The 15,781-nt window shown below is 36.3% G+C and overlaps 2 protein-coding genes across 2 annotated transcripts in view; both read left to right on the top strand.

The window, feature by feature from the left end:
- LOC111493456 (myosin-1) overlaps positions 1–10,761 on the top strand; it is a 13,004-nt gene extending 2,243 nt beyond the window's left edge. The window contains exons 3-24 of the mRNA XM_023143181.1: positions 216–317; positions 400–543; positions 641–791; positions 883–910; positions 1,349–1,514; positions 1,623–1,686; positions 1,793–1,806; positions 1,905–1,989; positions 2,798–2,901; positions 3,026–3,164; positions 3,856–3,974; positions 4,640–4,792; positions 4,882–4,971; positions 5,500–5,577; positions 6,271–6,429; positions 6,767–6,973; positions 7,446–7,651; positions 7,747–7,882; positions 8,491–8,620; positions 8,705–8,851; positions 9,318–9,385; positions 9,730–10,761. Coding sequence (XP_022998949.1) covers positions 216–317; positions 400–543; positions 641–791; positions 883–910; positions 1,349–1,514; positions 1,623–1,686; positions 1,793–1,806; positions 1,905–1,989; positions 2,798–2,901; positions 3,026–3,164; positions 3,856–3,974; positions 4,640–4,792; positions 4,882–4,971; positions 5,500–5,577; positions 6,271–6,429; positions 6,767–6,973; positions 7,446–7,651; positions 7,747–7,882; positions 8,491–8,620; positions 8,705–8,851; positions 9,318–9,385; positions 9,730–10,386 — 3,147 coding nt within the window. The 3' untranslated portion in view covers positions 10,387–10,761. The remainder of the gene's footprint in view (positions 1–215; positions 318–399; positions 544–640; positions 792–882; positions 911–1,348; positions 1,515–1,622; positions 1,687–1,792; positions 1,807–1,904; positions 1,990–2,797; positions 2,902–3,025; positions 3,165–3,855; positions 3,975–4,639; positions 4,793–4,881; positions 4,972–5,499; positions 5,578–6,270; positions 6,430–6,766; positions 6,974–7,445; positions 7,652–7,746; positions 7,883–8,490; positions 8,621–8,704; positions 8,852–9,317; positions 9,386–9,729) is intronic.
- Positions 10,762–11,286: 525 nt separating this feature from the next.
- LOC111493664 (FAD synthetase 2, chloroplastic-like) lies at positions 11,287–15,169 on the top strand. Its single transcript, XM_023143461.1, has 5 exons — positions 11,287–11,624; positions 11,719–11,753; positions 12,844–12,979; positions 13,831–14,006; positions 14,112–15,169. Exons 1-5 carry the CDS (start codon positions 11,380–11,382, stop codon positions 14,615–14,617), a joined length of 1,098 nt encoding a protein of 365 aa, XP_022999229.1. The 5' UTR covers positions 11,287–11,379; the 3' UTR covers positions 14,618–15,169.
- Positions 15,170–15,781: the final 612 nt, after the last annotated feature.

Genomic DNA, 15,781 nt, shown 5'->3' on the forward strand with positions numbered 1-15,781 from the left:
AAAAAAAAAAAAAAAAAAAAAAAAAAAAAGAAAGAAAAAGAAATCTCTCACTTGTATATACGATCTTGTATAGTCCTCTCTTTTCCAAGCTGTTGTGAACCAACGAGTTTCTCATTTAATCATAATCTTGTGAACAAATATTGTATTCAGTTGGCCCTTCTAATTGAAATATCTAGTGTTTGATTTAAAGACATCGCTCAATTTGTCTATTTCAGATACTCAAGTCTTGGTTTAAACTTCCAAATGGAAATTGGGATCTTGTAAAGATACTGTCAACGGCGGGAACAGAGTCAGTTGTTTCACTGACTGATGGAAAGGTGAAAAATTGAGTTTGTAAGAAGCTTTAGCTGTAGGAAAGTTATTGACATTTCATTGCCTATACCATACGGATGGTTGCAGGTGTTAAAGGTGAAAGCTGAAGATTTGATTCCTGCAAATCCGGATATCCTTGATGGCGTTGATGATCTTATGCAACTTAGCTATTTAAATGAGCCTTCAGTATTATATGATCTTGAGTACAGATATAATCAAGATATTATATATGTGAGTGTCTGAAAATTTATTATATAGTAGTTAGTCATGAGTCTGCTTAAAAGCTATTCTAATGGTAATGATATGGGTATGATTTTGGGATCTTCAGACAAAAGCAGGACCAGTTCTGGTTGCTATCAATCCTTTTAAGAAAGTTGATTTGTATGGAAATGATTACATTGAAGCATATAAGCGCAAAACAATTGAGAGCCCACACGTATACGCCATTACGGATACAGCCATAAGAGAGATGATTCGAGGTTTGCTGATGCCCTTGATATTTTATGAGATTCTATTTGTGCTTAGGCTGTTATTTTTTCTGTTTCTTACGGACTCTTTTTTCGCTTTCAGATGAAGTAAATCAATCAATTATAATAAGGTAATGCTGATGCATGTTTTCCACTTTTGCACAGATGTTTTATTTTATTTTTTAATTCCTTGCTGTTCTCTCCAATTTTTACTTTCTTGTTCAAGCATATAAGAATAGCATTCATCTAAAAGAGCGAAGGAAATTATTTTTTTATGTTATTCTAGCAGTAGATTATAGCTTTGCTCAGTACCCAATGGATTGAACTCCTATTATAATAATATCTTCAGCCTTTACAGTCAACAAAATTTAGTTATCCAGATAAATCACATTAGACAACATAGAACCAACCATGTGGTATGTCTCCTGGAGCTTACAACAGCATGGAGTTCATGTTTTCCATATGACTATTAGTGGTATCATAAAATAACATGCGGGTGGTGTGAATAGCATGAAGGTCATTTTCTATTCTCCGTATCATTCATGTTCTTATAATGCCTTCATTCTCAGCGGTGAAAGTGGAGCTGGAAAAACTGAAACAGCAAAGATAGCAATGCAATATTTGGCGGCTCTCGGCGGTGGAAGTGGAATAGAATACGAGATATTAAAGACCAATCCTATCTTAGAAGCTTTTGGAAATGCAAAAACATTGAGAAATGATAACTCGAGCCGTTTTGTAAGCTCTATCATTGACTTCTTTACATGGCTGTGTTGTATTGAAGTGGCTTTCTACTTGCAATTTTAGGTTCGACAGCCTTTTTAAAGTTGAATTTAACATTTGCAGGGAAAATTGATAGAAATCCATTTTAGTGAAACTGGGAAAATATCCGGGGCAAATATTCAAACTTGTAAGCTTTCCTGTAATTTGGACTCTGCATTGGTTTTCAATGTATGTTTTTATTTGAGATGGTAAATCTGACTTTGATTGTTCTTTTCTTGATGAACCCCAAACAGTTTTGCTTGAAAAGGTAAATCTATTAGTCTACCCTTTGATGTGCCTGATTTGATTCCTTTTTTATTTTTATATTTTATAAGACTACTTGAGAATGATATATTTCTTCAACAGTCCAGAGTTGTCCAATGCACAGAGGGAGAGAGGTCATACCACATCTTTTATCAACTTTGTAGTGGGGCTCCGCCTGCACTTAAAGGTAATCCTCTTTTCCAATTTTCAGATATTTGTAGGCATTATTTTGGCTTGTTATGGGACTGTGCTTTTATATCTTATGGATGTATCGCTATCAGAAGTTTATTCACTTCATTTTTAACTGAAGCAATTGAAGCTAACTTGTTAGTAGTGTTTCCTTTACTCAATATTTAATAGTTTGCACATCATGCAACATTTATTCATATTGATATGGATTGCACTGTATCTCTTGTTTTCTCTGTTTATTTTCGGTGGTCTTATCTTGAGTTGCATGTACTAGCTAACATTTAGAGCGATGCTACTGTTCGTCCTTGCACATGTAGGCTTGTCTTCTTGCGTTTGTGCTTGATAGTTTTTCTTTTGTTTGGTCAAAGTTTTTAAATTTAAACTCTATGCGAATTAAAAAGGGTCCATTATATGCCACACATTCAAGCAAATTATAATTTTCTTGAGGTTTTCTACTTATTCTCTTTTTGCTACGATTTCACATTTCTGATATTTACGCTGGTGCATGGTTTGCAACTTTCCACAAGATATCTAAATTTTTATTCTGTGGCAGAAATTTCATTGCACAATGTAAAAGCAGTTAGGTTCTATTTTCCTCTGTTGAAATCTTGAAGTTCTCTCATCTACATGTAATTATAAACTGCCTTTTCTCATTGTTTTATGGATTGATAAAAAGTACCACCAGGGTTTAATAATAGCTAGCTGTAAACTCACCCTAGGTATAGAATTCTGTCCCATGTTTCAGCTAGATATCTTGTTCTCATATCTGCGGCACCATCTCATCTTGGTTTAACTTTGGTGTGCAGAGAGGCTAAACTTGAGAAGAGCGGAAGAGTACAAATACCTCAGCCAGAGCAGTTGTATTTCAATAAGTAGAGTAAATGATGCGGAGGAGTTTCGTGTAGTCATGGTACTTTCTTTCAATTTTTAATTAAATAAATACTGACCAATTATCTATTTTGATCCTTTTTACCAAGTCTTTATGCGTTTGAAGTAGAAACTTTTTCTCTAATGTGCCTGTCATTACTTCTCAGGAAGCACTAGATGTCGTACATATTAGTAAAGAAGACCAGCACAGTGTATTTGCAATGCTTGCTGCTGTTCTTTGGCTGGGAAATGTTTCCTTTAGTGTTATAGACAATGAAAATCATGTGGAGGCTGTGGAAGATGAAGGTTAGAATTTGTTAATGTGAAATATGTTTCTACTTTGTAGCATGGATTTGAACACGAAAGGCACACTGAGGACACTTTCTTCATCCTCTTTGTCAACTTATATTCTTATGTAAGGACTTACCGAGGTTTAAATTATCATGAAATGAATATTGTCAGTCATAATGACAAAGGGATGCTTTTACAGCCCATGAATAACTGTGTGATACCTATAGAAGAGATGAGTATCAGATAAACCAAAATGAACAAATTACAATGCAATTTGAATGGTCATTATTCTGTCTAGTGTTTAGGATGAGTCATTTTCCTCATACTCATTCTACATCAAATTAGCTTCCCATCTTTGAAATTTAAAAAGCGGGATAAAAATTATGGTTAATATCATGAAGAATAAACAGATACTACCTGTCCTTAAATAAAAATTGATATTTTAATAAGGAAGCCATTGTAGGCCTTTAACAAAGGAGAACAAGTAATTCCCATCCTTGGGACAACAATTTCTAGAACTACGTCTATGACTTTCCTTATTCTATGGGTCTCCCATTATAGTATTTACAATATCATTCGTCTACTTATGATTACAGTATTTACTTGCATGATAATATAACTGTGTAGTTGGTTTCCTTTTTATTATTCATGTTCTGTTGTAACGTGTATCTTGAGCTTTATGCTTCCATTGGATTATGGTTTTCAGGTTTACAGACTGTTGCTAAACTTATTGGGTGTGAGATTGAGGAGCTTAAACTAGCTCTATCAACTCGAAAAATGAGAATAGGGAACGACAGCATTGTCCAAAAGCTTACTTTATCTCAGGCAAGAAACTTGTTCAGGAAAACCTTACTTTATATTTTGTGGGGTCCATAAGTAAGGGAGAAACTAACTTCCATCAGGAAACGCATGTTTAGTCACCTTCAAGTTATGTTTAAACAATAAATTACAACTATTTATGACTGAATTTTTAGCTTGGATTTAGTTGTAATTAGAACTCCAAATTGCGAATAGAACTCTCTACTGTTAAATTCTTATTTGTTCACAAAGATTTTGTCGAATAGAAACAATTTTTAGATCTACATCAAAGGTGAGTGATTTTGGTGGAAAGGTTATACTGAAAAGTTGTTGTGGAATGACTAGACCATTCGGGCCCAAATCTGTTGAGGCCTATACCATACGCACGGAACGTTGTGCAATAAAGAACATAACCAGTGCTTGTTCTTTTGTTTTTATAGCGTGGCTTTGGTTTCATCAACATGCATACACATTTGGATTTATGCTTTGTCAGTCTTGCATTGTTATACATTTGTATTATTAGATCTTGATTAGGTATCAAAATAGAGCTGAAACCTTATTAAGTAATTTATACTTGGTTATTTCGTATTGGTGTTCCAACCATCTGACAGATTATGGTAGACTGCATCTAACTTTTATGTTTGTGAAAACTCCTACATCAGATTTCATTTTTGTCATTCTTTGACTTGCAGGCAATTGACACTAGAGATGCTTTGGCAAAGTCAATTTACGCTTGTTTGTTTGAGTGGCTGGTCGAACAAATTAACAACTCTCTTGCTGTAGGCAAACGGCGCACTGGCAGATCCATCAGCATTCTTGATATCTATGGCTTTGAATCATTTGATGTATGCCTCATTTAAGCTCTTAATTTCTCTCTAGTCTCTACTCACTTAATTCCTAATATCTTTTCCCTATCTATTCCTTGCTTTTGTAGAGGAATAGTTTTGAACAGTTCTGTATTAACTATGCAAATGAGAGACTGCAGCAGCATTTCAATCGTCATTTATTTAAGCTGGAGCAGGAGGTAACTGTCCAGTTGATTATACTCTAATTAAGCTGAAATGATTTCAAGTGATTACTTTTCATTGAAATGTAACAGCCGTTTTTCCTCTTCTTGGTCCTATTTCAGAAAAATACTGAGGGTTAACATAAGTCTAAGTTCCGATGAATGAGTAGCTATTATCTGAATTTAGTATTTGGTGTAATTTAGGAATGTAACTTGGGAGAAATCTCATAGCTTTTATCTATGCATAGTTCACCTAGAATTGTTTGACCATATTTCTTAAAAAGACCTATGGATGGCAATGGGATACAAAACTAAAATTTACCAAATCATGGGATCGTGGATCCTTACCGGGGAATAGGTCATACAAGAGCAAAATAACATGATTATTTGTGAACTATGGGTTGTTCGGTATTATAGTATATTATGCCCAGCATTAAGCTGGCTAATAGAAAGGAAAAGGAACTAACTAGAATTTTGTCTTATTTTTTAATTCCTATGGCACAAGCTTTTTTTATGCTTTACATTGAAGCTTACAACGCATTTCAGGAATATATTCAAGATGGAATCGACTGGGCAAAAGTTGATTTCGACGACAACCAAGATTGTCTCAGTCTGTTTGAAAAGGTATAGAACTTATAATTTGTTAATTTTGACTCATTGCGCCACCATCTCTTGGTCTTTTAATACTGTAACACAAGTTCACTGAATTTTGATTGTTGGTTCTGAGCAAGACTGCTTTAAATCAGCATACTATGTCTGATTATAACTGCAGTTTGTAAACCCTTCGATTGTCAATAGATATATTAGCAAGGGTAAAATAGGGAATATGTCCCTGAGAGTTAGTGGATAGGGGATGGGTAAATTTTGTAGGGGGCAAGTGTGAAGGGGAGTGATTACGAGCCCTCTTGAATTGGCTGGAAGCTCATGTGACTTTTGGTTTATTGTTTCTTTTGAATATCAACAGAATTGTAAGGGAAATACTACACAACTCCATGCCAATAACATGTCAGCTCTTGTTTATTTTTTTTCATATTTTTCACTGAAAAGAGTTGGATTTTTAATTGAAAAAACTTACATATGCAATCTAGGCCCTACCCGGTACATTCTCAGTCAAAGAAGTCATATACTGAATTGCCCTAAATCTCCTATTTAACTATTAAGTTACTGACATCTGATATAGTCTGCGTAGTAGCCTATAACAAGTGCTTCTGTTTATTCTTAGTTATTAGCCCGGACTACTCTGAAATGAGTGACGTTTTATTAGAAAAAAAGTGTACACCATGCTTTCCTTGAAGTATTTTTGTAATTTCTACGCAGAAACCTTTGGGATTGTTGTCCCTGTTAGATGAGGAGTCTACTTTTCCAAATGGCACAGATGTGACCTTTGCGAACAAGCTTAAGCAGCATTTGGCACCCAATCCTTCTTTTAGAGGAGAACGAGAGAAAGCCTTCACTGTCTGTCATTATGCAGGAGAGGTATTTACATGTCACTGACAGATTATATTTATTTATTTTCTACTCTTATTGGAGTTTACTTATTATATTTTTATTATTTATGTGAACTTTCATCACTTAGTACAGGGATTTTCGCCATCCTAATGGCCCCTGACTCGATTCAATTAACTGTCTCTAATTTCTTTCTGTTTCTGTGATGGATCATTGCATGATGCTGTTAAATTGATAAATGTTTAGGAAAATATCATTGCCTGGTGCAAAAAGATAGTGACAAGTTGTTGGTAGTCTTTGGTGAAATTTCTCTTCCTCAGTTCATTTTTCCCGACTTTTTGATAGTTGCATTTGGTTCTTCATTCAGGTCACTTATGACACAACTGGTTTTCTGGAGAAAAACAGGGACTTGCTACATTTAGATTCCATACAACTCCTATCCTCATGTTCATGTCACCTTCCTCAAATTTTTGCATCCAACATGCTAACTCAATCGGGAAAGTCCATCGGTGGTCCTTTACATAAGTCTGGTGGTGCAGAATCCCAAAAACTAAGCGTCGCAAGAAAGTTTAAGGTAATCTGTCTTTCATAATTAATTAATCATTCAATCGCATCATGGGCATGATATTTCCTGAATGGGTACTTATTTTGATATTTGGCTTTTTGCAATATCTATAAGACATTGTTTCTTAAGATTGTTCAAAATAATATCAACGGTTTATTCAGGAAAAAAAGAAGACAATAGCTCAAATTGGAGTGAGGATAAAAACGTTATCTTGTTTACTTCCTTCAGACGTTTGTGTGATTCTTGGAAATCGTTGCTAGTTGTTCTTGATGCATTTGGTAATATGACAGACATCTCAAATGGTCATTTGTTTTAGTAACAGTAAATTTCAAGACAGTAAAGTGCTGAGTCCTTGAGCTTGAGCTTTTCTTAGTACTAGGTAGATACAATGAGGGTCTCTTTGGAGTTTTATTTTGTTTTAGGCACTGAATTGTCATATATTGAACCTTTTTCTTTAGTTAACAGATTTGAATTTGTTTAGGGTCAATTATTCCAATTGATGCACCGTCTTGAAAATACAACGCCCCATTTCATCCGTTGCATCAAGCCCAACAATGTTCAGTCTCCCAGATTGTCGGAGCAAGGACTTGTATTACAACAGTTAAGATGTTGTGGAGTCCTAGAAGTGGTACGAATATCACGAGCTGGTTTTCCCACCCGGATGTCACATCAGAAATTTGCTAGAAGGTAGCGCTGGGTTATTGCTTATGATTTTTAAAACTTTCCACTCTAACATCTATTGATGTAATGACTTGTGCATGGCTCTTGGTGTGGGACATCAGGTATGGTTTTCTTCTGCAAGAAAGCATTGCATCGCAGGATCCACTAAGTGTCTCAGTTGCGATTCTTCATCAATTCAATATATTGCCGGAAATGTACCAAGTTGGCTATACAAAATTGTTCTTCCGAACTGGACAGGTAAAATGTTTGTGTTTCTTATCAATACTAATTGCTCTATTAAGGAAAGGTTATTTGGGTAAGATTTTAAACTGTTCACCGCGCTAGTTCAGCAATTCATACCAGCTTCTAGACAAAAGGGAATGTAATTAAAGAGTTGATATAATCTTTCATTTATTTAATTATCTTTTTTTTTTCTTCTAATTGCCGACCGCCTATTTGGTGGGCAATGATGAGAATTTAACAAGTGTAGACAAATGTTCAAGAAGTTCCAATTTTTCGCGGAAGAGAAATGTGCTTAGCCAGTAATGCATGTTTGATCATGGTGACTTCAAGTTTCATCCCAAAGACTGAATTGTATTATGTTGCTTATGTTGCACTGGCTATTTTCCTTTGGTTTCAATTGAGTTAGAAATCAATGGTAAAAAAAGAAAAGAAAAAAAAAAAACCCAAGGATAACCAGGTTAGAAATAAAAATCTAAATCTATTTCTGTATAATTTTAGTTGTCGTTGAATTTTATTTTGTGCTATTGTATATATATCTATTTTGTACATAGTAAGTAACATATATTGACATATAATACTGACTAGTGCAACTAATCAAATTTTTATAAAAAATAATCTGGTAGATTGGAAAGCTTGAAGATACAAGAAACCGCACCCTCCATGGGATTCTCTGTGTTCAAAGCTGTTATAGAGGGCACCTAGCTCGTCGCCATCTCAAAGAGCTGAAGAAAGGGATTTTCGTACTTCAGTCATGTATTAGCCTCCCTTGTTCACTTAGAACCAGCATTGTCTAGTTCTTGGGATACAGAGTTTGAACTATTCTAATTTCTCATGCAGTTGCACGTGGGGAGAAAACCAGAAAAGAATATGCAATCTTGATACGAAGGCATAGGGCTGCTATTTCTATTCAGAAGTGTGTGAAAGCCAGAATTGCTGAAAAACGTTTGAAGAAAGTCTGTGATGCATCACTTCTGATACAATCGGGTAAAGAACCTGTTCTTAAATGTTCTACTGGATTTATGATTTCACAAGGAAGAAACTAACTACAGTTCATATTCTCGAGAGTTTGATACAAAACAGTGTTCAATTATCCGAGATCACTTTAGTGTGCATGCCCACTCTTATGCCCTTGAACTGTGCACTTTTTGGTGGGGAGGTCATGGAACTGGAGTTTGTGCGTACTGACTTGGATGCCTAAAACCAGCCGAGTTTCCCAAACAATCTACAACAATAACTGGATACACTTCTAAATCCAGATGTTTTTATTATAACAAATGAAGCATTTACAGTACAGAATTAGAGAGTCTAGTAAAATAAACAATGAAATGTAACCAGCTTCTAACTGGAATTTAGATTGCCTTGCCAGGACTGGACATCTCCGGCTGTATTTCTGTTTTTCGTGAGTTCTGATTTCGTTTACTGATTTGGTCCAATGTTTGTTACCTTTCAGTTATCCGTGGCTGTTTGGTCAGGAGATGCTCAGGAGATATAGGATTAATGAAACCTGGTGGCCTGACGGTAAACTTTCAGCATTTTGATTTTTATGTGTTCATTCTCTGATTATCATTTTTGTCTTCAACTTTTATGGTTGCCCAAAACTTCCATATGTCGTTCATACTGTTGCACTTGAACTTTAGTATGGGAGTAATTTTCTAGTATTATACGAGAAGGATGCCTATCATAGATCCAATTAATTGGTAATTGGACTAAGTCTAAAAATGAAACTACAGCTATTAATATACAAGGAAATAATATTCCTTCTTTTATTCACATTTCATTTGAAAGAATTTTATTTAATTGACCTCATATCCTTTTTATATGTTTGTATAATGTGATTACTCAAAATCTCGAATTTCCAACAGGCAAACGAGTCAGGTGAGGTGCTTGTTAAGGCATCATTCCTTTCAGAATTACAGCGCCGTGTCCTGAAGGCAGAGGCTGCTTTGAGAGAGAAAGAAGAGGAAAACGACATCCTCCATCAGCACCTCCAGCAGTACGAGAACCGTTGGTCAGAGTATGAGTTGAAAATGAAATCAATGGAAGAGGTGTGGCAGAGACAAATGAGATCCCTGCAGTCTAGCCTCTCCATTGCAAAGAAAAGCTTAGCAGTTGATGATTCAGAGAGAAATTCTGATGCATCAGTCAATGCAAGTGATGACAGAGGATACAGTTGGGAAGTGGGTAGCAACAACACAACTAATGAAAGCAATGGAGTAAGACCAATGAATGCAGGTCTCAGTGTCATTAGCCGCTTGGCCGAAGAATTCGAACAAAGAAGTCAAGTCTTCGGCGACGATGCCAAGTTCTTAGTAGAGGTAAAATCCGGTCAAGTCGAGGCAAGTCTTGATCCAGATAGGGAACTCAGAAGGTTGAAGCAGATGTTTGAAGCATGGAAGAAAGATTACGGGGGAAGGCTGCGCGAAACGAAAGTGATTTTAAATAAGCTTGGGAATGAAGGTGCCATGGATAGAGTGAAAAAGAAATGGTGGGGAAGGAGGAACAGCACAAGGTATAGTTAAACAACTGAAATCAAGTTATAGCTAAAAATTACACTGTTTTCTCTCAGAGCAGTTGGTTATTTTTGGGGAACTTGTAAATGATGGGTCTTCCTATTCACTGGGCCAGTGAATCAGGAAGAAAGGGTATTCTGTTGTGCTGCAAATACCTATTTACACTTGTTCTTAGCAACCCTATAGTTGTTGCAAAGGAGGAACTGCTGCAAGAGTTCTGTTCTAACTTTTCCATTACAAGTTTCTTTTTGGAGGGCTTCAAGTGATTTAGTTAGTGCCATTGGAGTCCAAAATCTCCAATTTGTATATCTTTTTTTACTACTTAACAATCTCTATATTGATAGATATTGAGGCTTTCTCTTCTCTCATAGTATGCTTCCCTCCCCCAAAAATAAAGAGAAAAAGAAAAAAAGTGATCTTCAGAGCCTTGGATGAAGCAAAGATTGTTTGCATTATTAGCCAACAGTTTTGTTTAATGTAGAATAACTCATGAATGGCTCATAAAGAAGATTTTGGGAGGGGGCTCACCTCAAGTTTTCTCTAGAACAGTATTTGTTTGGAAGGAATATACATCAATAACTATATTTTAGATTTTTTTACTTGTTCAATCCAATAGCCTCATTTGATATGTCATATATTGTCATCAGTTTCATAACTGATTTTAAAACGAGTCGATTGGAAATAGGTTTCTACACTCTTATAAGATATGTTTCATTCCCCTCTCAAATAGATGTGAAATCTCACACACTTGTATATTTATCGATTGAGTCATGTTTAGGAGGGTTCATAAGAGCATTGACTTAAAAAATCCAATCACTCTAACCAATTGAAATAAAGATTGAAAATAAAGATTGAGTTGGCAGGTAAAGCTGGAAGGCTATGAAAAAGCGTTTAAAATAAAGATAAATACGCTAAAATTACGACGTTGAAAGGGTACAGTGAAAGTTTGCGCCTCTCATTACTCCCCACTTGCCGCCTCCACTCGGTCCCAAGCGGCTGGCGATGTTGGCTGCCGGCGCACGCGTTTCTCACCACCTACGGGAGTGCGACTCTCAATTTGGCTTCGGATTAACCTCAGGCCTTACCTCCTTCCCCGTCGTTCTATTTCCTCCGATATGGTCTCGCAAGCCCACTTCTAATTTCCCTTCAATTTCTCGCCGCTCCCAACCACGTGGGGTTTCTTTCTTTTGCTCCATTATCCCCTCCACCTCCCCCGGAGAAATCCCCGTTATCTCCGATTCTGTTGGGTACTTTCACATTTCATGTCCTTCGATTTCTTATCTCTGTCCGTGTTGTTTTCTTGCTAACTACAAATTTACCCCTTGCCGTTTTGTTTCCCAGTTCACGAGAGGATGATCGTGAAGTCTCTGTGGCAGGTTTGTTTTCCTTTGTTGTTTCTATTTTCTCCTGAATCTGTCGTTAATTTTATGGAAGAATGCTAATTCTTATCTTCGTCTTAATTTTTCCGCTTATTTAATGTGTAGGAAGTTTGTGGTGATTTTGGGTTATATTGAAGTTGAGCAACCTTTTGATTGTATGGTTGTGTACTTATAATGTATGTTCTAAGTAGCTCTGATTTATATGCAATACATTAGAATGGGGTTTTTTTTTTACTCTCTTAAAGATTCAAGCCCCCAAAAGGGAGTGGGAGCAAAACGTAACTCCCGAATAAAGAACAAGGCTTTAAATGTTAGAAGAGTTTAAAAATAAAAACATTAATGAACTAAGCGCCTAAGATCTTGACACCATCGATGATCCTAAGATTTAGGCTGTTGATGCGTCTTTGTTCTACTTAATGGTCAAGCAGTTGATGTGCTTAGAAAATAATTGATGGGTTAACATAGCAAGTAGGAATGGAATATAGTACACTTACGAAGTCACCAACTTGAGAGCAAGTAACGAAAGCTTAAATATTGTTTATTTTAATAAAAAGAAACCAAGATTTCAATGGAAAAAATGAAAGAATCCAAAAGAGGCTACAAAATGGATAGCCGAAAAAAGGAGCCAAAAGCAAGCTAACCTAAAGTTGGTCAGATGGGTGTATAATAGCTTTGATTGATAGTCTTAGGAATGTAAGTCATGTTAGGAATCACGACCCTCCACAATGATATGATATTATTCACTTTGAGCATAAGCTTTGATGGCTTTGTTTTGGGTTTCCTCAAAAGGCTTCCTACCGATGAAGATGTATTCCTTACTCATAAACTCATGATCATTCCCTAAATTAGCCAATGTGGGAATCCCTCCTAATAATCCTCAACAAGTCACAGTAGTAGATGGATTTTTGTCTTCTAGCGCTAGTTACTCCAGTTTGGGTATTATGTGAGAAGGTTTTTTTCCCTTGTTTTGGATTAGCTTGCTATAAGAAAGTTCATTCAGTTTTGAAAAGATCATTTTCTCCTATTATTTGTAGTTTGTTTAGTCTGAGACTGGTTTTTATGATCATTTTTTTTTTGTCACTCATAGGAGGAATAGTAGCATTAGGAAAATTTGATGCTCTTCACGTTGGACATCGAGAGCTCGCAATTCAAGCTTCAACGGTTGGATCTCCATTTCTATTGTCATTTGTTGGAATTGCTGAAGTACTCGGTTGGGAACCTAGGTGAGCAAAATGCGTTTTCTTTATGTTACTTATTGTTTGTTTCGTCATAAATGGTAGGAAATTCGCATCTGACAATGACCTTACCAAATAAAATTTTATGCAGTTTTGATTGTTTTCTAAGGTTCTTACTTATTCCATGGGCAAATATATGCAACTACCCGATATTTCCCTGTGGAAGGTTTGCCCATTCTAATTGAATTTGGTTCCAACAACATTTGTAACATTAGTAATTCACATTGAGTTTACAATGGAAGTCTTGCAAGTTATAAAGGTGTAGTTATTATCATAGAACATTAAGTTGATGGCCAGCAAGAATTAGCGTGTGCAGCCAACAGCAGAAAGAAAGCAAAGCACTCAACATTATGGTTGGCTGTTAACGATCTGCAACAAAGAATGGAGGAAAGATTTGAAGTCGCTGATCGAGATATTCAACGTAGTTTAACAGCAATTGAGCAATTTTTTGTTCAAGGATACAAGTTCCCAAAAGGAAACAAAAATTGAAAGAAATAAAGAAAACTGGAGAGTATAACAAGAAGAACATATAGCTAAAAACAAGCAAGAACAGTATCTTCAAAATGACAAACTAAAGCTCTTTCAATTGGAATGTCTGGCTATCACCATGTGAGAATCAAGATGAGACTTTGGAAACTTTTAAACTGTGGTTCTCTCCCTGTTTTAGATAGACAAATGATGGGAAAAATGAATTCCGTCTGTTATGTTAACTGAGGATTTGTAATGAAGGTGTTGAGTTTATTCAATTGCAGATCCTCTAATCTCTTTCCTTTGTTCTGAACATGTACTAAGAATTATATTCTTGGAGTTAATTATTTATCTGTTAGTTAATTGAACAGGCCTCCCATAGTGGCTCAATGTGATAGGAAGCGAGTACTTTCCTCATGGGCACCATACTGCCGAAACTCAGCTCCATCCGAATATCAGATTCAATTTTCAAGCGTGCGTTATCTAACTCCACGAGAATTTGTTGAGAAATTATCAAAGGAGCTTGGCGTTCGTGGAGTTGTTGCAGGTAAATTGAATTAAGACGTGTGGTACAAGTCATTATTGATAAAATACTCTCTTGGACTTGAGTAAAGTGTGATCGTTTCGAGGTTTTGATTGATGATGGTGGCAGGTGAAAGCTATAGGTTTGGATATAAAGCAGCAGGTGATGCAGCTGAGCTAGTGAAACTGTGTGAGGAATATGGGTTAGGTGCTTATATTATAAAATCTGTGATGGACAGAAACCAAAAAGTTGTTAATTCTACCAATTCAATGGAGAGAGGACAAGTGTCATCTACTCGGGTTCGCTACGCCCTTTCCATAGGAGATATGAAGTATGTCTCTGAGCTTTTAGGCCGCAGACATCGCCTTATTTTGATGGCAAAAGGCCTAGAGGGATTAAGCAATAGCAATAGCAATAGCAGATTGTCTGCCCCAAAATCATGTTTGTTAAATTTAGCACCAAAAGAAGGTCTCTATAATAAGTGTTTCGTCTGTACAAGTGACGATGATCTAATCCCATGTCGGGTAGTTATTGACTCAACTCATGTTCACATAGAAATGGATGATATAGGCACACGTCATCCCGTAGGAACACAAAACTACTTAAGTGTTGAATTTGACCATGAAGGAGCATGATCATGTTCAATTAGCCTCCTGGAATTCCTTGATGAGATCACTTACCACAAACTAAAATGTCGGATCCCAGAGATTCTGGATTATATGCATCAGAGAGATTCATAGCTATTCTTACAAAGAGGTATTGAGCTTGTTTCAGCAATTATGTTCTAAATATTTGCAGACACGAAACACGGGTCACAGGTCACGGGCCACAGGCCGATGTGGGTAATGCTTCATCATTTACAGCTGGTTCTGTGAAGAAACACTACTTATTTTGGCAGGAAAAGCTCAATAGTTCCTTTCAGCTGTCCGACAGATGCATATGACCCGAAGGTACTTCTATATGTATTAACTAAAGCACGTTGTTTGCAAGGAATTATTATGTTTATGTCTCTATGTTCATTTAGCTGGAAACAAATAACTCAGAGGCATCGTTTTCTGTTGGCACTGTACATGATATCTATAATTTATTTAGGTGGAAGTTTTCTTTTTTTTCAACAGATCAAAAGCTGTTGAACCCATTTTGAGTTCTAACATAAAATTTAGACCCTTTTCACTTGCTTCTTGAAATGTAAGACAGGTAGTACTGTAGCCATGTTTTCCCATGTTGTCTTACATTTCTAGGTTCCCTTATATAAGAACATGATTTTGCTTTTAAACTTTGTTTCTGAGTTTTCCATGTGGAATCATGGGAACGAAACATTCCTTAAAAAGAGTGGAAACCTCTTTCTAATAAATTCGTTTTAAAATTGTGAGATATGTAATGGGCCAAAACGAACAATATTTGCTAACGGTGGGTTGAGCTGTTACAAATGATTTAGAGCTAGACACCGAGCGGTGTGCCAGCGAGAACGCTGGGCCTCAAGGAGGGTGGATTGTGAGATCCTACATTGGTTCAAGAGAGAAACGAAGCATTTCTTATAAGGGTGTGGGAACCTCTCTCCCTAGTAGATGCGTTTTAAAACCGTGAGGCTAACGGTGAAATGTAACGGTCCAAAGCGGACAACATCTACTGGACAACATCTGCTAGTGGTGGGGTTGGACTGTTACACTTTTCCTCTTTAACTAACTTATTAGTGCAACGTACTGGAAAGATCTAATGTCTTGAAGTTTGATATCAATAATCGTTGTTCTATGCATCTCGGGTGTAGTGGAGTTAGCTTATTTGATAATCTTGTGCAC

Source organism: Cucurbita maxima, unplaced genomic scaffold (genome assembly GCF_002738345.1).
Source record: "Cucurbita maxima cultivar Rimu unplaced genomic scaffold, Cmax_1.0 Cma_Scf00001, whole genome shotgun sequence".
NCBI lineage: Eukaryota > Viridiplantae > Streptophyta > Magnoliopsida > Cucurbitales > Cucurbitaceae > Cucurbita > Cucurbita maxima.

Coding starts and splice junctions, on each gene's coding strand:
- LOC111493664 (XM_023143461.1), top strand. CDS start 11,380: ATGTTGGCTGCCGGCGCACGCGTTTCTCACCACCTACGGGAGTGCGAC. Junction 11,754..12,843: donor TCGTGAAGTCTCTGTGGCAG/GTTTGTTTTCCT, acceptor TGTCACTCATAG/GAGGAATAGTAGCATTAGGA. Junction 14,007..14,111: donor CGTTCGTGGAGTTGTTGCAG/GTAAATTGAATT, acceptor TGATGGTGGCAG/GTGAAAGCTATAGGTTTGGA.